Consider the following 26,412-nt stretch of genomic DNA (forward strand, 5'->3'; position numbering starts at 1 on the left):
AGGGAATTGGTGTTACAAGTGAACCAAAACATTGTGACAAAGTTATCATGAACCCCAAACTGTTTGGGAAACTTTGTCCTCACAGTTTAAATGACTTAGAAAGCAGTATCTAGACTGGGGATACTTCAAATGGAAGGGCACTGCACAAGCTTCCCTCCCACAAGCCTAAATACAAGTCACCTCAAACGGAAGGTGCAATACCCACATCTCTCCTGTATTTATATATATCCAAGACATGGACAACTGATTTTAATCAATACCAAAGCACCCAACAGTTTCATAATGTGAATGGGTGCACACCACACACTTGGATGGGAACACCTACATCCTTTTCACTTGTAGCCTAAATCAGAATTTGAGAAGGCTATCCCCACTGTGCCACCCAGCCCTCTACAGAGGTAGCTTAGTAAATGTATATATAGAAAAAACGTTCACCTTTGCAACCAACAAACGCTCTTCTGATGCTCTCAGGAAAACAATTTTGCCCACCATTTAGTGCCAGTGCAATACCAATGTTGGCATGATGACTCAAAATTGAAAAAAACAAAGGTTATAAGGTGGTGAACGACAACAGACAAATAATTCAACACTTAATATTCAACCTAATTTTGGAAGTTGCATAGCACAAAGGTGTTTAAGAATTCTATTGCTGTATATAACTTGTAAATTTGTGATGTGACACTCAGCGGCCACTGCCAACTCCACTGAGATGGTCAAGAGCCACATCAGATTTTTTTGTGATAAAGCTATTAAGAGTACATAATATATGCATATTGCATGAGTTACAAAGGATGCACACATGTAAGGATTTCAGGTTATGCCTTTAGAACTCAAGCAAGTTTGGGCCTGAACTTTTCCTATCACAGCTCACATGTATTTTAAAAGGAAAAAGCCACAATGCAGCAAAGTAAACTGACACAATGTGCATGTATTTTGTACATATAAAATATAAGTCATTTAAAATATATCTTATAAATAGGGGTGCCAAGACTGAACACTCTCACTAAGGAAGGTATTCTGCCAGTTCTGGAAAAATACTGTCTACAGAACTGATAGAATTTTATCACAGCACATGCATAGGTAATGAGAATTTGCAATTGGCCTCCATTATTTGATAATAATGAACTTGTGAAATGGAAAATATTATGCGGAAAAATAAAGCACTGAAAAGTTTTCTGCCATGCATTAGTGTATGGGAAAAACTGGTTGCCCACATCTATCCTGGGAAGGACAAATTGGCAAAATCCAAGAGAATGCAAAACTTTTAGTATTTCCGAGACATATAAGTTATTTCATTTCAATTCATACTGAACATAAAAAGCCTCATCTATAGGTTTCTGAGAGGAGGAAGATCTGCGGCCTGCTAAGGAGCACACAGTGTTCTAGTGTGATATGGGTCTTCCTGCCCTCCCCTCTACCTCCAGTATCCACTACTGTTGCCATCTACCCAAAGTCTGGTGTAAGAGAATAAAGGCTGTCTACAACTTGGATTGAGGGCTTCTTATCCTACATCTCTAAATCCTCACTGCTTTCACCACTGCTGCAATAGAATGGAGAAAGAGCCTGGGCCTAAGAGTACCAAGTCCACTATATATGCATAGTCAGGCCTTGTTTTGTTTGTCATAATGGGCCATTTCAAAAGGACAATGCCTTTTTCTTATGATGCACAATTAAATTGGAATAGAGACTGCTGCTATGAACACTAGAAGTTAAAAATACTATCTGGGTGAGTTTTTCCACTACTCTTATGATTGTTAGTATTTGCAGTGGAATTTCTGGATACAGTGAAAGTCACATTGTACTGCAAATTACCAAAGATACAGTATGTGCAAGCAGGGGAGCTGGGTGAAAGAGCAAACTGGACACCTGCACCTTTAATAAAAGTGCAGACGACTTTCACCAGCTGCTGGAATTATTTCTTCTGCATGACTATTGAAGGGGAAGCAGCCCTGTCTTCTTTTTCACGTAGCTGCGACACAGACAAGTACAGATTTCCCACTTTAAACTGGACTGCTTCATATGTTTTAAGTGGAAGAGGGCTGGGGTGGTGGCACATCTTCAATCTCAGTTATTCTGTTTAGTCATTAATTATGCTTAATATGTACATTTTTAATATTTGATTTTTTTACTTATAATTTCTTAATGTTTACAAATATTTTTCTGTTAATTACGTTGCTTTAAATGGTGGATCTTTACTGTATTTCATTTGAAGCTTTGAGGAAAGTTGCAAACCCCTTACAGATTCTTTTTCCAGGAATACAAAGCAGTACAGAAATGACTTTAATAATAAGCACGAAAGCATTTCCATGTATGGAAAATCGCCATGCATGTGTTTTGCTCCGCATCCATATGTTGAGAAGCTGCCATTCAACACAGCTTTCCAACACATGGATGCCAGAAGCGTACTATGCAAAACACAACCCTATATTAATGTCACATGTCAGCTTCACGGTATTTCCTACGTGGGAACGCTTCCTTATGCAGGACCACTGTTAGCAAGTGAAGTATTCCTTCTGGTTACTTGGATAAAACTTTAGATGCGATCTGGCCAACCTTCTACGCTTGCATTTCAAGTTTTTCACACACACACAACCCTGAGGGGCTTCTCCTCCTCAATGCAGTCTATGAACATATGAAATCCTGCCTTACACTTGAGGCAGCCCCTTGCTTCATTTAACTCTGCACAGAATAAATTTAACAGGTATCTGCTGCAGATGCAAGAGTTGTTTTATTTCCTCCCCTTGCCTTCCTCAGATCCTCTTTCCTGCTGAAATACTAAGGCCTTCCACATGCACAGAGGCATGCGCTCTCAACTACTACTGAGCCGCGGGCCCCCAGCTGAGGCGCCAGTTCAAGAAGGAACTGGGGAAGAAGGGAACCACGCATCTCCTCCGCCGCCCGCCCGCCCGCCCGCCGCTCTTGATACGTCAGCGTGTGTCCGGGAGCCGCCATGGGCAAAAGCCGGCTGCGTGTGGGGGAGCAACCAACAGACAAAACGGGCATCCCGTCCCCAAGGCCGTCTCTTTGCCGCCTCCTCCTGAGTCGAAGAGCCGTTGGAAATAAATAAATAAAACAAGCGAGCATGGAGGCGGTACTACTCTGGAATAACGGAGGTTAAAGCGGTCGGGGCGCTGAGCGGGAATCTCACCAGGGCAGGAGGGAGGCTTGAGGTGAAGGGCGGGCGGGCGGGCGGGGGAGCCCCCAGAGGGAGCGAAGGCCGAACGGCCGCTTCCGCCTCGAGACGAAAGGACGGAGGGGGGCGGGCCCAGCGCCGCCAAAGCGGAGCGGGAAGGGCGCTCGTGCCCCCTGCGCTCGCTCTCCCTCGCGCGCGCTCACAAAAGGCCTCGTGCTCCTGGCTCCTCCTGCCAACCCCTTCCTTCCCCCCGCCCGCCGCCATTCCCGGAGGAGGACTTGGCCTTACCTCATCTCATTGTTGTACCGCTCCGCCGCCCCAGCGTCCCCTTCGCCGCCGCCTGCTCCGCCACTCGCGCCGCCGCCACCACCGCCGCCTCCTCCTCCTCCTCCTCGTTCCGCCATCACCAGCCGACTCTGCCGCCGCACACGCCCACCCTCGCCAGGCCTCGCCGCCTCGTCAGTGGCTGCCAGGTGCGTCAATCACATGACGGCGCAGCGTCACCCTCGCCTCGATTGGTGCCTGTCGCCGCCGATTTTGAATGAGAGGCGGAAAGCGAGTAGTGACTGGCTGGTTTGGCTCAAAGAGCATCAAGCGGCGCCGCTTGAACGCGCCCTCCTGCGGCCCGCTCGCTAGCACGTCACGTGACCTATAACCCGGAATTGACCTTGTTTACCTAAAAAAAAAGAAGTCTCTGACCACAGAGATAAGAAAATAAAGGGACGCATCCTATTCTTTTGATACGGAACTTCCGGGTGTATGTTGGAGAAGCCATTTTTTCAACCTCGCGGGGTCTGAAGTGAGAGCAGTAAAAGTGATACAGTAAAATCATAATTTTAATGTAGTTCAGCTATGGTGGGGCTCCATCGTGTCCTCTCCGAAATGGTAGAAACGTTTAGGGTCTTTCTTGCTCAGGACTTATTTCATGCGAAGAGATAATGCGATCTTTTTACCAAAAAAAGAACAAATACTTTCAGATTTATTCATTTGATTTATGGCCGTTAACAATTTTAAAACAAATACACTTTATAAAATGTAGAGTGACAATATAATCTGGGATTATATTCTTTGTTTTTTTGCTGCAGCAGATTAACATGCTACTCTTCCATGATTTATAATATATTTTTAAACATTTTAAAATATAATTGCTATTACAAATGCAATCCATTATTAATTAATTAACAAATCACTTCCTAGGAGGCATTTTGAAGCGACCTCACAATACAATAAAAATATAAAACAACTATTGCATATATAAAAGCAAGCAAAAGCTGTTACAGATAAAAAATACAATTTCAAATACTGTAAAATGTTACCCATGGTTAATATTGCTGATTAAAAGTGGGGTTTTAATTTCAAGCCAAAATACCACTCAGGTTATACCTCTGCTTAAACTGCCACCTCAGGTCCACTCAGAAGCTTGCTGCTCCACTGACTTGCAAGAGAAAGTGTTGTGCTTTTAAATGTTCAAAAACAAAAGATCTTTTTTGTTGTTGTTTGCATCTGTCTGAAAAGATACCATTTAGAAAAAGCAGGACTTTCTTTGGCTGCTGCTACCTTTCACTTCTAGTTGTCTATTTTTCATTGCAAATATAACAAAGAAAAAGAAGAAATGATGTTAGCTCAGGTTAGCAATAAGAACACTCTATCAATCCTAATTTAAATTTGTATATTAATATAGGCAGTTCATAAATCCAAGCAGACACCCAAACACAATCACGTATGATTTCAATCAAGTATGATAGGTTATAATTTCAAATGGAGAAAGGCAGTAAGATCTTCAGACAGTGACCACTGAGTTATGGATAGTGGGTGTTTATTCTTCTAACCTTGACATATAAGTCTCTCTGCAACCATAAGAGCTTGCAGAATCCACTTCTGTTGTTGATCGTTACATCACAGGAATATAATTTCAAAGAACCAATGTTAATCAGGTTCTTTCCCCTCCATAGTGTAACTCTTATTTTCACTCTTCCTTTTAGCCACTAGGAGATCCCCTTCATCTGCTTTGGTATGTGTAGACAGAATTATCCATCAAGGTAGCAATGCAGATCTTCTGGGGAGTACTTTACAGCTGTCGGTTTCTTTTGATAGCTTGTCCAGTGGATTGCTTTGAAGATTGACCTGAAAGAGCATTAATGAAATCTCACTTGTTTGCAATACTCATGTCCCTTCTGTGCTAGGTCTTTTGTTAATGGCCTCGTTTCTTGTCTGCTGCCTAGGAACAAGTAATTAGCCAGCAAACAAGACACCATGTTCTCTCACACATTTTCACTTGCCCCTAAAGGGTTAGGTTGCACACACACATACATATTAAGCACATGCATTCTCCCCCAAAGAACTTCCCGCAGAGCTACAATCCCTGGCACCCTTAACAAACTACATTTTTCAGGAACATTTGGAGAAAGTCATGTGCTTTAAATGCTTGTGTGTACTCAGCCCTTTCAACAAAACTGAAACAACAAACAAAACTGCACAACAAGGGACCTGTCTGGCTTAGATTTTCTCTTTTTCATGTGCTCACTTCCTCTGTAGAGGGTGGAATGCATAAGGATTGGTGGCTGCCATTGCTTTGCTTGGACGCCCAAGAAGTTGTAGCCCTCCAGACATTGTTGGAGAACAATTCTCATCATTGCTGAGTGACCACAGGCCATGCTGGCCGGTACTGATGGGAGTTGGGGGTGGTCTGTCAACATCTGCAAGTTCTCCAACCCTGATTTATTCTGCCCCTTAAAACTCAGTGGTAGCTATTTAGAACTGAAATTCATGTCTACATAGTTTACCTTTTTCTTGGCCTCACCCTGGGTTCTCTTCTTGGTCACTTTACAGTACAGCAGGATGCTGGGAGCTGGCCTTCCTATAAATATCTTATTTGAAAATATATATAATCTTGATTATCTGCCTTTCATCCAAAGCTGCTCACACTGACTAAAATCACAAGCATAAAAAAGGGAAATCAGCATAACCCAATGCCAAATATGTTACTCATTGTAAAACGAGTCCCTCCTTTGAAAACAAGTGTATGTTCATTTCTAAATAATGATTTGCCTTGTTTTATTCGGAGAAATTCCATGGTTGACTCTGAGCAGCCTCTAGGCAAGCAGTGTTTCTGGAAGCTGGTTCTTACACTTGTAAGATTGTCTTGGCACAGATTTTGGATGATGCAGGACAGGAGCGGATTATGAATATTCAGGGAGGAGAAGGAGAGGGAGAAGAAAAAGAAAAAGAAAGGGGGCAGTAAAGAGACGATTCTGCTTGTTAAATGGAAGCCCTCAACTGAACTGTGTTTTGTTGTTTTAAAGTAGTTTCGTAGTTTTAAAGAGCAAGTGACTAGCTGAAGACCTGCCTTGTTTAATTGTCCACCTAGGAAACCAAATATATACACATGTATCTGCTCCTTTGATGTTACTAATGAATGAGCTCTTTTAACTTACTCTGACGGCTGATAATTGTGCTCTAGCTCCTGGGCAAAAGTTATCAGTAATGTGGGTATGTGGAGTGGCCGCTGGCATCAAATATTCATAGAGTCACAGATGGGAATCTACAAAGAGTTAGCGCTGAAACAGGAGCATATTCCCAGCCATTCTGCAGTGAGCGTGTCAAAACATCAAGAGTAACGGGTGATTTGTTGCTACAGCTACATAAGACTGGCATGGTTTTGCTTTTCTCAAAGATTAGAAGGAAGTGCCCTCACCAGCTGCTGTATTTCCAGTTGAAGTAGGTCAAGATATGCCATTGGCTTCCAGAGGCAGAAGTGTCGCCTGAACCATGTTGTTCTTCCGACTGCGTTTAGTCCTGGATGATGGGACATTGGGAGCCCAAAGTGTGAGAGGCAGCAGCGGCAGTCCAGGTGAGGAAGACCTGCCCTGCAAAAGGACTAATATCTGCTTTGGCAGCCGTTTCTGGGCCAGAGTAAGATCTGCTTTGGCCCAGAGGTTCAGAAACAAAAGAAACCACTGGGATGTCTGAGTTCTCGTTGGAAAAATGTGTATACACAGTCTAGCTCCTCCCTAGGTGTCTATTTTGTTGTCTTTTTAAAGGTATTATAAGTGACCCTGAAAGCCTTAAATAAATAAAAAGGTTGGCATGTGGGAGGAAGGGTTGTCAAAAAGATTGTACCTCTCAAATCAGAGGTGATGTAACACAAATTGATTAATTCATTCATTGACTAAAAGTCATGGAAGCAATTGACTTGCCCTGCAAACCTATGCATGCCGTAAGCCCCATGGTAATGGAACACTCCTGCAGGCCCCATGGCCTCCTCCGGCAACTGGAACAGCTACGCAGCATTCCCGGGAAGGAGTTCTGATGTTCTGGGACTCATAGCTGCTCTCTTGTGAGCACCCGGTCTAGCAGGGTAAAAGCAGCACAGACGGAGGTGAGGAGGTAGCTGGGCATACCTACTTTATTTCTACTAATTACAGATTAAAGAACATAACAAACACATATGAGAGGAGCAGCCCTCATACAGACACCGTCTTGTTGCAAGACAGAGCAGAAAGAAAAAAGTACAATAGTACCAGAGACAGAAGTCACACAGACAGGCTTCCTTTCTCACGGAACAGAAAGTAAATAATAGGATTAGATTATTCTTACAGTGGGAGGAGTGAAATACTAACACATGGAACACAGTGCATCTTACTCTCAAGTAGACATATCTTTGTTAGTCATTTATTTAAAACATTTTAACCTTGCAATTCTGTTGCGTCAGACCAACAATGCAATTAAAAGCAGCAGCAGAATTAAAAGAAACTATGCTGCTAGGTTTCTTAAACTGGAAAAGTGATACAGTGGTACCGTGGGTTAAGAACTTAATTCATTCTGGAGGTCCGTTCTTAACCTGAAACTGTTCTTAACCTGAGGTACCACTTTAGCTAATGGGGGCCCCCGCTGCCGCCGCACGCCATCATGCAATTTCTGTTCTCATCCTGAAGCAAAGTTCTTAACCCGAGGTACTATTTCTGGGTTAGCGGAGTCTGTAACCTGAAGCGTCGGTAACCTGAGGTACCACTGTATTTTTCATGTCCACTTTAGGGCTGTGCTTGTTAATTCAGGCTGGCCCAAAAGGGATGTCTTCTTTGAGTGCAAATAGGTGTGGTGGGATTGGAGTGGAGAGCTGATCCAGATTGAGATGGCAGTGGGAGTAAAAGAGCTAAAGTCCCAGTCTAGATTGCCACTCTCATACCTGTTGCTTTTACAAATTCATTGAATGGTGCTTCATTAGTTTGGTTTTTATTCAAATAAACTAGGTTTAGAGCTCTGGAACGACCTGCTATCCCTTGTAGTTCCTGCTGGGACCATCAACACTGTTGCCATGTTCAACTGAATATACAACCATACAACAAAAGCTCAAGATCTTTCCACCCATAAGAGCAGTCAAAATCCTACTAGCAAGGAGAGCAATGTATAATTCCCCTCATGCCTTTGACAGAATGCCACTGTTAAAAAGGAGGATGGGTGTTTTTTTTCTTTGCAAGGTATTATGGGAAACCTATGCCAGCATCAAATTCACCACCCACATGAAACCTAGCCATCAGAATTGCCCGAGGATAGGAAGGGCCTATTTGGTTTTCTGGCTACCATGAGGTCATTGGATTGCATTCTGTGATTGAAGCAAGGTGCTTTGGGAATCAGTGCGCACGAAGCCTTCTGCGGGAGCCAGAGGCAGCATCAGCCTCAGGCATACAGTGTTGACTTGGCAGATTTCTCCTTTCAGCCTCGTGTCAGCTTGTCAGCCCCATCACCCAAGAACAGTTAAGCAAACAGTTTATTAGCACGGCATTTTATCTGACCACTGACCCATTCTTTGAGGAGCAATAACTTTTGTGACCCCGGGACACGGGTGGCGCTGTGGGTAAAACCTCAGCGCCTACGGCTTGCCGATCGCATGGTCGGTGGTTCGAATCCCCGCGGCGGGGTGAGCCCCTGTCTTTCGGTCCCAGCTCCTGCCCACCTAGCAGTTCGAAAGCACCCCTAAGTGCAAGTAGATAAATAGGTACCGCTTTCAAGCGGGAAGGTAAACGGCATTTCCGTGTGCTGCGCTGGTGCTGGCTCGCCAGAGCAGCTTCGTCATACTGGCCACGTGACCCGGAAGTGTCTCCGGACAGCGCTGGCCCCCGGCCTCTTAAGTGAGATGGGCGCACAACCCTAGAGTCGGACACGACTGGCCCATACGGGCAGGCGTACCTTTACCTTTACCTAACTTTTGTGATATAGTAAGGTCTTGATCCTCCGCATGTACATTGACACATTAATAAGTTCCACTGATTTCAGTGGGACTAACTCTCAAAGTTAACATGCACAGGGTTGCAGCCAAATGCTGTGACCTTAAGCTTATTTACTTGGTCGTTAGTACCATTGAGTTCAATGGGACTTACTTCCTCATATGTGTACGTAAGATAGCAACCGAGCAATCCAATCCGAAGCCTACTGAAAGTAGTTACCTTAACTCTGCATAGGTCCATGCTGTTTGTTAGCTTTGTCTGGAGTGCAAATGACTATGAGAATTTCAGTCCTGGATATGTCAAATTTTGTTTAGTTAGAAATGTGCAGGTTCTAATGCACATTCTATTTTTACAGCATAAGATACTGAAATTATTCAGTCACTTCCATTTCTTTGCATGTCCTCGCATGCTAATGCATGGCAATTGCCACACTTATTAGGGCCTTGACGCACAGAGATAAGGCGTCATTGTGACTCTAGGGAACCAAATAAAAATGTTATGAGCGCAGGTAACTCAAAAGAAAGGTCCAAAGAGTAGTAAACCAATTGGAAAATATTAAGAGATAAAAGCTGCCTGTATTAACAAGCTTATTTCATGCCTAGACACCTAATTCCTGCATGGGAGGCTGCCATCAAGTTTTCCTTGTCAGAGTTGAGCAGAAGTCAATACAGTGCATAGATAGGCACTGTGAAGTTTTCCAGATGATGTTGAATTTCAGATGCCAACAAAGCCAGGGATGATGAGAGTCCAACAACATTTGGAGTGCCACAGCTTGTCCACCTCCTACAAAAATTATTGGACAGAATAATCATCAAATTAAGTTTGTACCCCAAAGAGGATTTGGTGTTGTGAATATGATTGTTTACGGAGGGTGTGCTTCTCCCTTCCTTCCAGAGTGCTCCTGTAAGATTGACATTGACATCCTCCCCCAAAAAAACCCAGACAAAGAAAACTGGTGAGTGTTGTAGAGATTCAGAGAAGGGCCTTAGCTCAGTTGCAGGCTCAATCCCTTGTGTCTCCAGGAACAGCTGGGTGAGAACCTAGTCTGAAATCCTAGAGGACACTGTCACTCAGTATATCAAGGTTCTTCAACCGTGGGTCCCCAGATGTTGGACTACAACTCCCACAATCCCCAGCTACCTTAGCCAATGGCCAGGGATGATGGGAGCTGTAGTCCAACGACATCTGGGGAGGCTGAAGAGCACACAGTTGTGGAAGGCACAGAACCCCCATATATTGTTCCTGGGAGACTGGACCTCCCCTTGGAATTTTCAGCTATGTGTATTTTGAAAGGTTTTTGTCTGTACCCTTAAAGTCTGGAAGGAATTTCATGCCTGATTCCACAGACTGCTGTCCATGGCTTGCAGGCTGCAAACACCTGCATCTCTGTACCAACTCTGTGCTCTCGTGTAGTTTTCTTCCATGTGCCACTGCCTATCCCCACTTTTCCCAACAGGAAGGAGCTGCCTTCTTTCAACAATCAAGAGTTTCTAAGGGATCGTTTGATGGGACCGTGATAAAACAGCGCTCCTGTTCCTTTTGCTTTGATATTATGCTTTGCTTCCTTTCATTTTTATTCATGTATTTTGCTTAAAACCACTGGCACTACAAGAGTGTTGACAGCTCGGAGAGTGATTGTCAGTCGTCTGTGCAGATCGAACAATCCACTCTTTGCCATTCAAAGAGGCCCCTCAGGTCCCAGAAGCCAGTTCTTCATCAGCTGCCACATATACAGCAGGTGACATACTGCTGCTGCTGGTGGTGTCTCCAGAGAGGATGAGATTCAGAAGCCGCCTCCAAGGATCAGCAGGAAGGAAACTGGGTGTGGTTCTGCCCTTGTGCGGAGACAGAAGTATCTGTCCTCTCAGCTGCAAGGGGTGGGGCGAAAGGAGGTGGAAAAAGTCTACACAGACTACCTGCCTTCTGCTGACTTCAGTGATAACTGTCTGCACCAGCTCCACATTGCCATGACCTGAGATTAAAACATTTTTAGGATGGTATAGCTAAGTCCCAAGCTGTGAGGCTATCTTTGTTTAAAACTATGGTTACCAGATTTTTTTCAATGAATCTGGGGACACTTTTTTTTTTTAAGCTGAGTAGCAACAGGGAGTCAGTAGTGGGGGTGGTGAGGCAAAAGACCCTGGGCCCAAGCACACATGGATATTGTATAAAGGTGCAAAGCCCTTTATACAGGGCAACGGTGCGCTGCCCGCCCGTGACTCCTGAGCCTCCCCTGATCAGTCAAAACAAAGGAGGAAGGGGGCAGGAGATTTATAAAAAAAAACTCTGCACATTTATGTTTCACAGGGTGCAAAAGAAGGGCTTTGCACCTTGCCTGGCAGAGAAACCACACACCTTGCGCCCCTCCTGGGCAGTGCCCACCCACCCATGACTCCTGAGCCTCCCCCGACCAGTCAAAACAAAGGGGGAAGGGAGCAAGAGATCTGTACCATCGGATGTCCCTGGTTCCCCTTTGGCAGTGGCGGCAGCAGCGAGCAGCTCCTGAAGCCAGCCAGAGCCAACTGCGCTACCAGGCTGGCTCCAGACTGCTGAGGCCACCACTGCCACATTTCCCAGGGACAGATTTGCAAATCTGGGGACATTCTGGGGACAGGATTTGTCCAGGGACAGATTTGCAAATCCAGAGACTGTCCCCAGGAACCAGGGACGTCTGGTAACCCTACTTTAATCCCCATATCTCACAGGTTCTCACAAAATTACATTAATAATGTATTCATTAGAGTGTGCAACATCTGCAAGGCCTCTTTTCTCCCCCGGGGGTATACTGGCCCTAGTCAAGTGCAAGAGACCCCACCCATTCTTATCCAGTTGTTCTCTGCTTAATGTTTTCCCATAGCTATGAAGAAACAGAACGTGGTGAGCATTATTAGCTTGATATGCCAGTATTTGACTGTTTTCCCAAGCAACACTTAGAGTTGCAGCGGAGATGTCACAGGGATGAAAGCTCTTTGTTGCTTCATTAAGAGACAAACTACATGTTACACCAGGGGTCATCTCCAACCTTTTTGGACCAAGGGGCACATTTGGAAATCTATGGAACTCATGAGCACCAGAAAACACCCATCTCATAGTAGAGAATCCAGTGATGCTCAGAACCCACTCCCCACCAGCAAGCAAAACACTGACACTAAAATAATTTAAAAAGCTGTCAACACCCTGAACTATCCCCCAAAACCAAAACAAACAAAAACCAGAAAAGGCCTAAAACTGGGAGGAGCGAGGAGCCTTGGCACCATGTTGGGTTCCCCTGTGTTACATGCACATATAAATGACCCCCTCTGCTTAAGAAAGGTGGTCACTTTCTCAAAGCACTTTCTGAAGATCTCCAGACAATATCTCAGGCATTAGTGTCCATTGAAAAAATGTCAACTATCGGCCACCTGGGCCATAAGCAAGCAATCACCCTAACAAAGGAACGGCTCCCTGCAGCCATAATAATATTTTAGTCTCCTGAATAGGCAATACCATATACAAAAAGTGTTACATGCACAAGTAATACATTGCCTACATGCATCTCTTTTACCTACACTTTTAATTCATGGGTTTTTCACAGAAGATGGTCTGTGTTACTTTCCCCCCATGTTTGCTAGCAATGCATTCTCTCCAACACTAGACGAGTGCATTTTAAAGAATATGTACAGACTTCTAATCACCTCACATTTGAACATGTGCAAGTGTGGTATTCAACTATGTTTTACCTAGAGCAGACCTATTAACTAGCCTAAGTGACTCACTTCAGTTAATTTCAGTGGGTCTACTCTGAGTAAAACGTAGTAGAGTACCGCCATTATGTATTTCTTATTTCAAACTGGGCCTGAGAATTTTGCAAGTCTGTCTGCATCAAATGTGATGACGAACCTTGAATTATTTTGGGGCTGCTGAAGCATTCTATGATTGATTACATGTTAAGGAGCAAAGTTCTAAAAGAATGGTGGCCTGTAATATTGTCTTTGCCTCTGGCCTCAACTTCTGCAAAGACTCGCTTTCCAAATGGTGACTCTGCCCCAGTGATTTCCTCATCTGTAACATGCAAATGGTGACAGTTTGCCCGAAAGGATTTTTGTGAGAGTGAAATACAGCGACACAATTGGAAAGCACTTTGTACGATGAAAATATCCTGTGGGTGAGAAGCATTAATAGTATCGAACAGCTGTGATTCCCTTACAGGTCTCTTGAAGGTATTATGGGGCCAAGCCCCTTGTTCTTTTTCAGGGCCTTTGGAGTTCTTGTCACTATCAAAGCTGCTTGCTTTAGCTTCCTGTGAAAATGAAGCATGTTTAATTCTTTAAAGTCCCTGTCATATTGACCTTCAAGGCAATGAGAACCAGTGCACAAAGCTCTCAGAGCCTCTGAGGAAGCTTACAATTATAACCTATTATCTGGAGTTTTCTGATCCAGATCAGTGAAGTTTCAAGCACAGCTAAATAGGTTCAGAGACATTGACATCTTGTCATTTTTTTCTCCCAGATTTCAGGCTGAAGTTTGATGCTGAATTAAAAATTTTGCCCTGGGCTGTCTGGAGGGTCTCCAGACTACAGCAGTGGCAGCATCTGCCATGGGAGACCCTCAAGTCCTATTTCGGACTGTGGGCAACCTTCAGCTGGCAGATGAACACAGAAAGAACAGCAGGGGTGTGTGTGGGTGTGTGTGTGTGTGTGTGAGAGAGAGAGAGAGAGAGAGAGAGAGAGAGAGAGAGAGAGAGAGAGAGAAAAGCAACTATTTTGGGATGGATAGGGCAGGCAACCTGCTTTTCTGACTATATGACACCTGCAAATTCCTGAATAAAATAACGTTTCAGGTATTTTGGGTGGATGTGACTGGCATAATGCAGTGGGCTAAAACAGTATAATGGGTGAAAGGTAGATCAAAACATACTACAAATTGTGTGTGTGAGAGAGAAGAGAGGGCGTGAAAGGGTGTGGGGAGAGAGAGGGTGTGAGGGAGGTGTCCAATAGTGATGTACAGTTGGCCAACTGTATTTCTCCCAAACTCAAGAGATTATCCTGAATCTGCATAATCAGATTAATAGATAATCTGCTAATTCCGTTCCCCTTCCCAATGCTTGGCCACAAGAATTTTCAAGCAAAACTTGTATTTTATCATTAAAATTGATAAAATTGGGGGCATTTTCTGTGGACTAGATCATGTTTCCCTCTGTTGACACCACCTCTTGATGTTTATAAGGTATCTCCTGCCTTGCAAACCAAAACAGCCTTTGTGCGGTTCTGTTAACAATACCGATGTGATTAATGCATAGTCCCAGTGGAATTCATGACAGAATGCTCAGCAGACACTTGCCATGAATAGGAAATGAAAGGAACACAAGGAGCAGTTTTAGCCTGTATATTTGGGATGAATTCAGTCCTAGTTGTTAAGATACCCCCCCCCCACCCGCTATGTGTTGTATTTACCCAGAGCAATGATTAGGTAAATCATTGGCAAGTCTTTCTGAATTGATTTTCTTGTATATTAGCCATGTGCCTGTGCCTGTGCCTGTGCATGTGTGAGCATATATATGTAATGCTTGTTATTAAATAGTTTATGACACAGCAGCTACCGGCAGCCCAATCCTAACTGTAGCAATTGCAGTACAAGAAGAAACTTTAGTCCAATGGCTACTTTGGCATCCCATACAAAGCAAGGAGGACTGAGGTCTCTGAGGGCCTTCCTGGAGGATGCTTTATTCAGATGCCATAAAGGATTCGGTCACAATGCTCATGTTACAGATAAACTGCATATTCGAAGAATTCAAATTGCAGTATTTTGTTTCTGCAAAAACCTAACTCTACTCTCAGCTAGCACATCTACTGATATTTGGAGTGCTGTGTGGAATGTGGCTGGATGTTTGATAGTGCCTGTGATGTTTCTGGTAATGGTGAACAATGCAATTCTTGTTTTGTCTCCTCATGCTGAATCTATTCTATATGTAAATGTTTTCAAAGTTTAATTGTTAAAGGAAGGAGACTTAGTTTAAAGGAGGGCTGGTATGAACTGTCCATCTGGATGCTTGGTGGTCACATTGACTCAGTGCTTGACCACTATTTTGCTGCAAATTTGCAGAGTAGGCAGAGCAGGCAGAGCACTAAGCCCATCTGGGATTAACTCCATGTTGGGTCCCCAAAGTTTTATGAGAATGCATCATAATCGGAGCACAGAATAAAAATTATGTGCTACAGTGGCACCTCTAGTTACGAACTTACGGTAATTTGTTCCGGAGGTCCGTTCTTAACCTGAAACTGTTCTTAACCTGAGGTGCACTTTCACTAATGGGGCCTCTTGCTGCCGCTGTGCCGCCGGCACACGATTTCCGTTCTCATCCTGGGGCAAAGTTCTCAACCTCTTCCAGCTTAGCGGAGTTTGTAACCTGAGGCGTTTGTAACTCGAGGTACCACTGTATAGCCAATGCTGCCATTCCACCTGCACAACAGACTTCCACTTGCACAGTGGCACTTCTTCTCCTCTCCTCTGTCACCCCCACGTTCAGAATATGCCCCATATAGGGCTGTGGGACCCTCTGTGGGAGTAGATTTGGGTCACATGTGGGATGAGGAGAGGATTTTTGCAGCTAACTTGAGCCTGCCTGTGGAAAGGTGAGATCAAGAGAAAATTCAAAGGCTTTTCAGCCTATACTCTTAACCACCCACCACTCACTGTGACAAGGCTACCAGTTTCTTGCACCATGAATGTACTAATTCCCCAGGCTTCCTTTAAAAAGGGGGGGGGGAAACCTCCTTAAAATGGAGCAGCACTTTTGAGCAGCACCAATCACATTCCACTTCGGAGACCATGAATTACAACCACATGGAGGGGAGGTGCAGTTTAGCTTTCGTTGCTAGATTCCACCGGAGTTTTGGAAAACTTCCACCCCCTTGAAAAATGGTCACCGAGCTGACATTAATAGAAAAAGACCATTAAAAAGCTTTGTGATATTCTGTTCTCCTAGTTCTGGTCCCTCTTTCCCTTTGTTGCTGCTGGCATTATCTGAATTATTGATGTGTCTAGGTGCTCCTGCTCTCCCATTTCCTCCGCCGTGCTGCTCTTTATGCCTGCTTCACATCCTTCCTTTGAGCAAAGGATCACACCACGTAGAACCCAGATCAGTTTAATTAGTGCCTGTCAGAGCTGCCATGTCAGGATTGCTTCGGCTGGCTGACGTGGGTGGCACTTGCAGCCTGCCACACTTTTTTTTTTTCCAACTAAAGTTCCTTGGGTTGCTTTGCAAAACCACATGATGAGGGACAGAGGTGCGCTGCCTCTTGGACCTCCATGCCTTGGACCTCCATGGTCCCCATCGTTGGGCAAACACAATCACAGTAACTTTCCAGTGGGCGGCAGCAATCCTATATGCACAGCTGTACGGAAGTAAGATCTAACTCATAAACAGGTATGGAGTCACGCTGTAAATGAGTTTTGGCACATGGGCCAAGTCCTAGACTGGAAAGAGCCAAACCAAATTAGGGAAGGGCTGTAGCTCAGTGGTAGAGCATCTGTCTTGCACGCAGAAGGTCCCAGGTTCAATCCCTGGTATCTCCTGGGTAGGACTGTTAGAGACATAGCTGCCAATCTTCCCTTTTTTTTTTTTGCGGGAAATTCCCTTATTCCAGTGCCATTTCCTGCTGCTATCCCGGATTGTTAGATATCCTGTAGACTGTCCCCAGGACAGGTGAGGCTGCTGATCCCTTATTTTCAAATCAGAAAGTTGACAGCTATGGCTAGAGAGCCCTGTCTGGAATCCTGGAGAGTCACCACTAGTCAAGTGTATGCAAAACTAAATCAGGTGGACCAACTTGTCCAATCCAACTTGTCACAGAATGACAGAATTGTAGAGTTGAGAGGGACCCAAAGGGTCATGTAGTCCAACCCCAAGCATTATCTCCTCCCTGTGGCGATTTAGGCACTTGACACCTGGAATTTATGCCCACTGGCTCAATCCCTTGTGATGCTTCTGCCAACCTGTCCTCCCTGTGCCAATGAACATGGCCTAAGAACATAAGGTCTCTGCTGGATCAGCCCAATGGCCCATTTAGTCCAGCATCCTGTTCCCTCAGTGCCCAACCAGATGACCATTATGGGAAACCAGCAAGCAGGACCTGAGCCCAAGAGCCCTCTCCCCTCCTGTGGACTCCAGCAGCTGGGATTCAGAGGCACCGCTGCCTCTGACTGTGAAGGTAGAGCATGACAATTGTGGCTAGTACCCACTGGTACCCATCGGCCTTCTCCTCCATCATTTTGTTTAATCCTCTTTTAAAGCCATTCAGGCTGGTGGCCGTCACTGCCTCCAGTTGGAGGGAGTTCCATAGGAACATAGAAAGCTGGTTATGTGACCCCCAAGCCAAGGAGATAAATAACTATACAACCTTTAGAAGGCATCTGAAGGCAGCCCTATATAGGGAAGTTTTTTAATGTTTACTGCTTTATTGTGATTTATTTATGTTGGAAGTCATCCAGAGTGGCTAGCACAACCCAGGCATATGGGCAGCATATAAAACAACAACAACAACAACTGAATAAAGGTAAAGGTAAAGGGACCCCTGAACATTAAGTCCAGTCGTGACCAACTCTGGGGTTGCGGCACTCATCTTGCTTTATTGGCCAAGGGAGCCGGCATACAGCTTCCGGGTCATGTGGCCAGCATGACTAAGCCACTTCTGGCGAACCAGAGCAGAGCACGGACACGCCATTTACCTTCCCGCCGCAACGGTACCTATTTATCTACTTGCACTTTGATGTGCTTTTGAACTGCTAGGTTGGCAGGAGCAGGGACCGAGCAACTGAATAGGATGTCCCTATTTTCATCTGAGAAATGTTGCAGGGTATGCCTTATGCCATGTGCATCATTGCCTATTTACTTATGGGGATAGGAGGGCTCTATTTTTAAAATATCAACATGAGCACTCAGGAGTGATCCCACACCTCGCTGCTTTAAGCTGTTTCCCTCAGTCTAGTTCTGATACCAGAAGTGTGCTGGATTGGGGTGAATGTAGCTTAAAGCATCCAAGCACAGTGAATCAAGGTGGGAGAGAGGGCAAGTTTCACTTCCCTTCCCAGATTCTCAGGCTGATATAAAAAGGTCTCGCCTCATTTTGTAGTTAAAAGGGAAAGAGTGTGCTGAATAAACACAGTCATCTCTAGATTGGCCATTGGGGATACCAGAATTCGGGTGTTTATTCTGTACAGTAAAATAGTTTTGAAATAAGGGGTAATGTTAGTCATGTGCTGTGGGGCTGCAATGTTTTAAAATATTTATCACATTTATAGCTTGCTCTTGCTCCAAGGAGCAGAGGGCGGAGGTGTTTAATCCCCACAACAGCCCTATAACGCAGGTTAAAATAGTCCCAGTTAGCCTCTCCCATACGTACACCCCATGCTCACTTCAGTGCAGGGAGCTGAGCTTGTAGGATGGCTTCCCTCCTCTACTAGTTGCCAAATAACCTGGTGCTGCTGCCCTGCTTGCTCCAAGCCTGGCTGCAATACAAATGAATAAAACTCATTGTTCACTAGATGCCTTTCAGCCAAGCGATTCATCTTTGTTTTGTTCCTCGGGGGCATTTCAGCTGAGGTGCATCTTGGGAAAGCATTCTTCAAAATCGCAAGTGGCAGTCAGTTTATGTGTCAATCTGACAGGGTGTTAAGAAGCAAAGTGGGAGAGGAAAGGAGTTGGAGCCCATGGATATTACCAGGCCCAGCTTGGGTTCAAAATGGTGCTAGTTCAGCTCCATAGATTTCAAGCAGATACACGCTTACATGGATGAAACTGACTGGGATATGTTGACAATTTAAAGAAATAATCCCCACAGCATTGCAACAGCAGTAACTCAGTCAGGGGTGGGGGCCAAACAAAGTTATTAATTTCCCTGTCCATGCCACCTTACCTCAAGCATCTTCTGCCTACTGTGGGTTTTGCTTGTCTGTTGTTTTAAAATTCAACATAGCTTTTAGAAATGTACATTCTATGCGGTATTCAGTGGGATGGGAAAAATTAAAAGTCTTTCCTAAGAAGCTATAAAATGTGCAGTATTTTCCAGAGAGAGAAGAAATGTTCTGTCTCCTGGGTTAATAGTAAATTAAGCATATTTTTAAAAAAATGTTTAATGTTTTCCTCAGGGAGCAGCAGGCGCCACTCTTTCTCCTTTCCCTACCAACTTATGTCAGGCAATTTCTCTCCTCCCGGCAGTGTTAGCATTGCTGAAATGGACCTAGCCAATTACCCAGGCATACAGGGGATTTCATTGTCATAAAATCATGTTCTGTAGGCAGACACCAGTGTAGGAAATTTCAGTCTCACTACCTGATGTTAAGTGTGTTTATCAGTTGTAGAGGGAAGTTGTGCTAAGTGTGAGCTGTAGAGCTGAGTGACATTGGGCAGGATTGAGCAGAAGCCCAGAGGAAGAAGTAATTTCTTGAGTTGGAAACTCCTTTCAAAATGATCATGCAAGTTCATCAAAGATAGATCTATGACTGTAGCACATGAAAAGTGATTTTTATCATGTTTGTTTTAAAAATCTACAGCTTGACATTTTTTTATTTGGTTACTGTTTTAATTGTTATTTTTAATGACTATTTTATGTAAAATGCTTGGAGATCTATTTATTTTTTGATCAAGTAGTCAGGCTATAAACCTTGCTGAATAAAAAGTATTCACAAAATGGCTTAAAGTCCTATTCCTTCACCATGCCACACACTACAAGGACATGGCACGAAACACGGCATTTCCCCAGGTGTCTCTTACCCTGAGACTCTTGTCTGCATTGCTAACTTTTCACAGGTTTGTAGCTGCTGCAGAACAAGTCCCCCTGCCTGTTTCGTTTCCCTATTTTGTCTCAACTTCATTATGCATCCAAACAAAGAGATAAAAAGAAAAGGCAGAAAGAAAGCTCCATAGGATGGCTCTTCAACTTGTGCTGGTCTCTGGCTGCTGGCTGCCAGGCTCTCTCAGTGTAATGGAGGAGAAACAAGCTGTCTGGACCACCAGGGACTCTGTTTGCTGTCGCCTCATCATTAGCCATCACTCTCATTTCTGAAGCTTGCCAAACAATGACAAATGCCTGACACTGGGGGAATTCAAGTGAGGACATCACTCTGTCCTTTGCATTTGCATGAACCTTCCTACCCCTTGTTTCTCAATTCACACATTCTGCTTTTTCAGGGACAGGATGTTGCTCAGAGAGGGGTGTGCCCTGCAAATGATTGTTTTGTAGTTTCATTGGATGATCGGCTCCTCTTGGGCATCATCTTCTTCAAAACTTGGGGGGGGGAGCAATTCACGGAATAAAAGTTATTGAAAGGATAGGATGCTGTGGGACACAGATCTATCAGGTGAAGAATGGGGTACGCACACCAGCTGGGGAAGAATAAGACTTAGGATAAAACACATGGAAGAGATAACCAAGAAAAGGATCTGTCCACCAGTTTCATGTATTTCAAATGAGAAAACAATGATTGATGTAAAAGATACACGTGTTTTGTACTCTGTTATTTGACTCGGAACAAAAAGTTGCATGAGAAGACATTGAAATTAATGAACAGAAAAGCATGTGCAGGATTCCTGAAAACAAGGACACTTGTGTCTGTAAGATGCCCAAAGGTGCTGTGTTTTCTTTGATGAGAATCAGTATGATTTTTCAGTGGCAACAGCTTTCATGGTACAGTTGAGGAAAGCTGTGAGAGATCTGCATGTGGGAATCCCTAGGCCTAGGGTAGGGTAGGGAACCTCTTACCCATGGGCCTGATTAATCCTGCCAGGCTTTCCTGTTCCATTTTGGCCAAGTCACACCTATGACAACAGGTGTAGGGCAGGTAAAAACCTGACTCAGCCAAAGGGAGGTTTGCTAGCACAGCTGAAGTGGCATGATCTGCCCTCCTAATTAGCTATTGCAAACATGGGAAGGAAGAGTCAGTGGCAGATCTTGGGGACTCAGATTCCAGCGGTCTCCTGTGCACCAAAATCCAGTGCACCTCTGCTTCTTGTGCACCATTCTAAATCATTGTTGCAGCATCTCCAATGGTGCCCCCAAGGCTCCACACCCAGAGCAACCGAACCAGTCATGTTCCCCTAAATCCACCTCTGGCAGAGCAATATGTTTGCCATCCACTATGTTATAGGAATTGGTGGTGGATTACAGGAAAAAAAGGCGGACATTCAGCCCTTGTATATCAACGGGGAACGGGTGGAGAGGGTGGCGGAATTCAGGTTTTTGGGAGTAGCTATCGATCAGGGCATGACTTGGAGCGCACATACCACTGCTCTGGTGAAGAAGGCCCAGCAGAGAATTTATTTCCTCAGACTTTTAAAGAAGAACAATCTGAGTGAGAGACTGCTGGTGTCCTTCTACCGAGGCTCCATAGAGAGCATTCTTACATACTGTATTTGTGCTTGGTTCTCCAGTTGTACAGCTAGGGAGAGGAAGGTGCTCCAGAAGGTCATAACCACAGCCCAAAGGATTATTGGTCATCCTCTCCCATCTTTGGAAGAACTGTACAGTTCCCGTTGTCTTAGGAAAGCAAATAACATCCTGCAGGATTCATCTCACCCGGGACACTGTCTGTTTGCACTACTGCCTTCTGGCAGAAGATATAGAAACATCAAGTCAAAGACAAATAGACTGAAAAACAGTTTCTATCCAAGAGCTGTGGCCCTTTTGAATGCTGTAACTCGTTAGTGTGACCTGGGAGTTTGATGGGTGTGGTGTGGGTGTGGCTGGAATGTGGTTTGTTTGGTTGTTGTTGTTGTCTTGCTTTTGTTGTTTTAAGGGATGGCATCCAATTTCGTTGCACTTTGTGCAATGTTGCACTTGTGTAATGACAATAAAGAATCTATCTATCTATCTATCTATCTATCTATCTATCTATCTATCTAAAGCCTGGAGTGATTAGAAGTCCCTGTTCTGACACCCTCCAGCCTCTCCTTGAATTATGCTTTGCAACACGTGAGCCATGAAACTGAATGAGGAATGGTTGTGGCTCAGTGGTAGAACATCTGCTTTACAGATCCCCAGCATCTCCAGTTAGGACTGGGAAAGTCCCCTAGGTGGAACCCTGGAGAGCCATGACCAGTCAATGTAGGTTATACTGAGCTAGATGAGCTGATGGTCTGATGGCATATGGCAGCTTTTCATGTTCCTAATGCAGTGCAGCTGCGAGACACGGGATCATCCCTTTGTTTTGGCAGCCCTTGCAGTAGCAAAAAATAAGGTGCTTACTGAGCCCCTTGTAGGACACTGTACATGGCTGGTGGGGAGCATTCAGCTTGGTGGGATACAAGTTTTGCAGGCAGCCTTCCAGTAAAACTGCTTATTGATTAAGGGGTGTTGTTTTTTCTACCTGTTGAGTCATGTGTTAAGAAAAAACACACACATTCATTTCCTTGCATCTTCAGAAAACCCTATAAAAGATATTGCTGTCAGTTATTTGGGAATTTCTCACATGCTTCCAAACTATTCTTTGACACCATAAGGACATTTGCTATATAAGAAAAGAAGGGTGTGGACATACTCCAGATGGTAAAGTTGACACGAAGAACAGATTCCAGGCTTATGCAGTACATCTACAGTTCTACAAAACACAGCTTTCTTCCGACCTTCCTTTCCCCCAGGACATAACTAGCTGGCTGTGCTGCAGGTTAAAGCACAGATCAGAGGGGGTTTTAAGTTTTTATTTTCAGAAGAGAATGAAATGGGGAACAATTTAATTTGTTATATCATAATGACAGCGAACTAAGCTATGCTGGTGTTTAGAAAAAGCAAACAAATGCAACAACTCTTTTGGAACAGCCAAGCTATCAGACTTTAAAAGTGTTGCCTGTATTGGCTCAAAAATGCTTTTGTTCCTGAAGTTAGCTGACAATAATTTCACGTCATGCAAAGATAAAATTCTGATATCTTTCAGGTCAACTAAGGCTAGATTTAAAGCTCAATGCTATCAATGAGTCTATTGATTTCAGAAGGCAAGCCTCGTAAATTGCCCCCCATTCCCCAGCTGTTCAGCTGATGCAGAATTGTTCTTTAATGTATATTGAAATCATTATACTGTAACATAATCCAGGGATATGGATGGCTTGGATAATGGATAGGCCATAGCACCTTTCATCACTCACTAGACTGTTAATGCTGAATTCTGTCATGATTGTTGATGCCCAAAATTTCTTCTGTATCTAGCAGCTGTTTTTGTATATTCATGTAAAATGATCTTGGCTGTCTCCATCTTGGGGACAATCATGCGGGTGCCTATCTCGTCATCATCTGTGATAGCATTGAAAACAGAGGCCGATTCCTGAGGATTACCTTTGTCATTGAGATTCTCAAATTGTATTTCTAATAAGTCTCCCAAAATAAAGCTTCCTAAGAAACAATGTCAAAATAAACTTTCTTCACCTCTTTCTGTGTAGGTTCGTTTGTTTAAGGAGATCAGCATAAGCTTGCTGACATTTCTCTTAAACTCATAGAAGAAGCCCTTCTATCAGTGGGGGCTAGAGACCTTTTTCCAGCATGAGGGCGACATTCCCTTTTGGACAACCTCTGAAAGGGCCCTTGCCAGTGGTAGGTGGGAATGGCATCAGAAGCAAAAGTGGACAGAGCAACTGACATAAATACTACTTTTGTACAATAGGCTGGTCTATACCTCTTTATCCTCCCTCCAAAAGCATGGCGGGGATGTGTCTCTAACTATATCCCCTAAGTATGCTGCCAGGCCTATGACTGACAGACAATTAGAACTCCATGGTCACGTCCACACCACACATTTAAATCATGTTTAAGTCATGGCTTGGGAGTTGTGATTTGCTAAGGGTGCTGAGTTCCCTGTGAAGAGGGGTTGGTTGCTAAACCACACTGTGACTTGCAGCTTTGTGAAAGGAATAGGGGTTGCCGAACAACCCTCAGCACCCATAACAAACTACAGTTTCTAGGCTTCTTTGTGGGGAAGCAATGACTGTTAAAGTAATAAAATAGTGCTTTAAAAGTATGGTGCCGATGTAGCCTTAGTCTTTGATTGTGTATAAGAGCCACATGGACATGAGGATACCATTCTTCCAGAGGATGCAACTGTTAGCTCTCCAGGACCTTTAGGTTTCGACCCAAATTTTGGGACCATGTTGGGTCATGTTGCCCTGTTCTGCTGCCAGAACAGCACTAGGGGCAGGGGCGAACGAAGGCGTCGTGACACCCAGGGCGGGGTGTCGCTACATAGGGCGCGTGTGTGCTGTCGCTATGTACACCGCATGAGCCATATGTAGTGATGCCACACATGCGCTGTACATAGTGGTTTGCCGGTGGTGCCACTCCAGTGCCGTACGGACGGTGCCGGGATCCCTCCGTCACTGCTACAGCCGCGAGCGGAGGATCCTCTACATGTGGCTATAGCAGTGACAGAGGGATCTCACTGCCATCTGTACGGCGCTTGAGCGGCGCCGGCAGCAAACCGCTATGTACAGCACATGTGTGGCACCGTTACATACAGCGCATGCATGCAATGCCACACATGCACTGAACATAGCTGCTTGCCACCAGCGCTGGGATCCTCTGCTCGCGGTTGCAGCCTCGAACGGAGGATCCTCCACATGCAGTTGCGGCGGTGCAATGGCTGCTCATGCTGCTGCAAGTCCCCACAGGGTGCCTTCTTGTCACCCCCCCCAGAGGCGCACCCCCTGCCCCCCCCCTTTACAACACCACCGACTAGGGGAACACATATGCCAGCAGAATATGAGGCCTTAGTCCTGGGGACTTCCTGCTAGTGAGTGTTGACACATTAATATCTTTGCCAGAGGAGTGGCACTTTCCCCACTTTCTGGGACCCCGCAGATGGCTTCCCAGTTAAGGTTGTATTGTTCCCTTAAAAGGGCACAGAGGTCTAAAGGCAGGGCTGTCATAACCCAGGGGTACAAGGGGTGCGGTGCACCCCGGCACTGAATTCTGGGTAGCACCAAATGTATACCTACTGGTCCCTCTCGATCAGCGGCAGTGAAAAGCAATGGAGGGAAAGTCTCTGCCCCCCTCCTCCGTTGCTCTGTTAGTTCATAGTGTCAACAACTTTGGCTTCCCCCCTCCCAAAAGAAGCTCAACAACTTTGAGTTCATCCCCCCCCTAAAAAAAATAATCAACAGCATAGCATAGTGAATTGTTTTGAAGAATAAATGATGTGTTAATATGAACATTTAACAAAAATTCAGGATTAATATTTTCTCATGAATGGTAATGACAAAAGAGATATGAACCAGGCAGGACTGCAAAAGTATTTGAGAAGGTTGGCATTGAGCAGGACTGCCTTGGGCATTTTGGCAGGACAGTATGAAACAAAACACAAACATTGAAAATGTATTCCCCCTTCCCAAGTCTGACGCCAGGGCCATGGAGATTTTTTCTCCCTTCTCACCAACTGCTTAGATTACTCCATGAAATCATGTGCCCTATGGAAGAAAATAGCCCAAGTTTGCACAGATAACAGCTTGTGTGCATGCTTCCCTAGTGCATGGTCCGTTTTGGCATGAGCAGTACAATGGGTATTCACAAAAAGACATAGCAGGAATTGTCGACATAGGGCTCTTGCAGATATCCCTGCTCACAAAAATATCCACTGCACGCATAATCCATTTCTGCTTTATGATGCTCTTGTCAACACAGTCAGTGTTATTTCATAATGCATGAATTGGCCCTAAATTACCTTCCTTTAGACATTTAAAGCATTTGAATTTAGAGGACTTAACATTTAAATCATTGTAGTTAAATCGCTCCACTTCCTCCCTCCATCCTCTGTTCTTCATGGGCAGCAAAAGGGGTGCACTGCAGGTACACAAGGAAAGGAAAAGATCTTCCCTATGTTACAAAAGCAGAAAAAGAGCCATCTACCACGTGCCTGCCCTAGGCTAAGTCACCTAGGCATTTTCTTGCTGTCAGCACAAGCTGAAGTTTACTTTGATATTAGAACCTCATACACAGCAGAACAACCTTACTTTACAGACTGATGCACATCTAGCTTGTGTCTGGAACTCCAAACGTGTAATCTTCCCTTTCTAAATCACATTTGCTCTTCTTCTAGTGGGTT

The 26,412-nt window shown here is 44.6% G+C and overlaps 1 protein-coding gene and 1 long non-coding RNA gene across 11 annotated transcripts in view; both read right to left on the reverse strand.

Moving 5' to 3' along the window:
• Window positions 1–3,575, reverse strand: part of TCERG1 (transcription elongation regulator 1) — a 35,832-nt gene extending 32,257 nt beyond the window's left edge. For 4 of the 10 annotated variants that reach the window (XM_082213442.1, XM_082213440.1, XM_082213438.1 and 1 more), the window contains exon 1: window positions 3,422–3,574. In XM_082213442.1, coding sequence (XP_082069568.1) covers window positions 3,422–3,537 — 116 coding nt within the window. In that variant the 5' untranslated portion in view covers window positions 3,538–3,574. Of the gene's footprint in view, window positions 1–435; window positions 1,341–3,148; window positions 3,219–3,421 lie in introns of those variants that run through there. The other 6 variants (XM_082213441.1, XM_082213439.1, XM_082213443.1 and 3 more) reach the window with 5 other exon arrangements.
• A 1,270-nt stretch (window positions 3,576–4,845) lies between these two features.
• LOC309527046 overlaps window positions 4,846–26,412 on the reverse strand; it is a 56,231-nt gene continuing 34,664 nt past the window's right edge. Inside the window, exon 3 of the long non-coding RNA XR_014217074.1 lies at window positions 4,846–5,257. This is a non-coding gene — a long non-coding RNA (uncharacterized lncRNA). The remainder of the gene's footprint in view (window positions 5,258–26,412) is intronic.

The sequence above is a fragment of the Podarcis vaucheri genome (genome assembly GCF_965113315.1).
Source record: "Podarcis vaucheri genome assembly, chromosome: 2".
Classification (NCBI taxonomy): Eukaryota; Metazoa; Chordata; class Lepidosauria; order Squamata; family Lacertidae; genus Podarcis; species Podarcis vaucheri.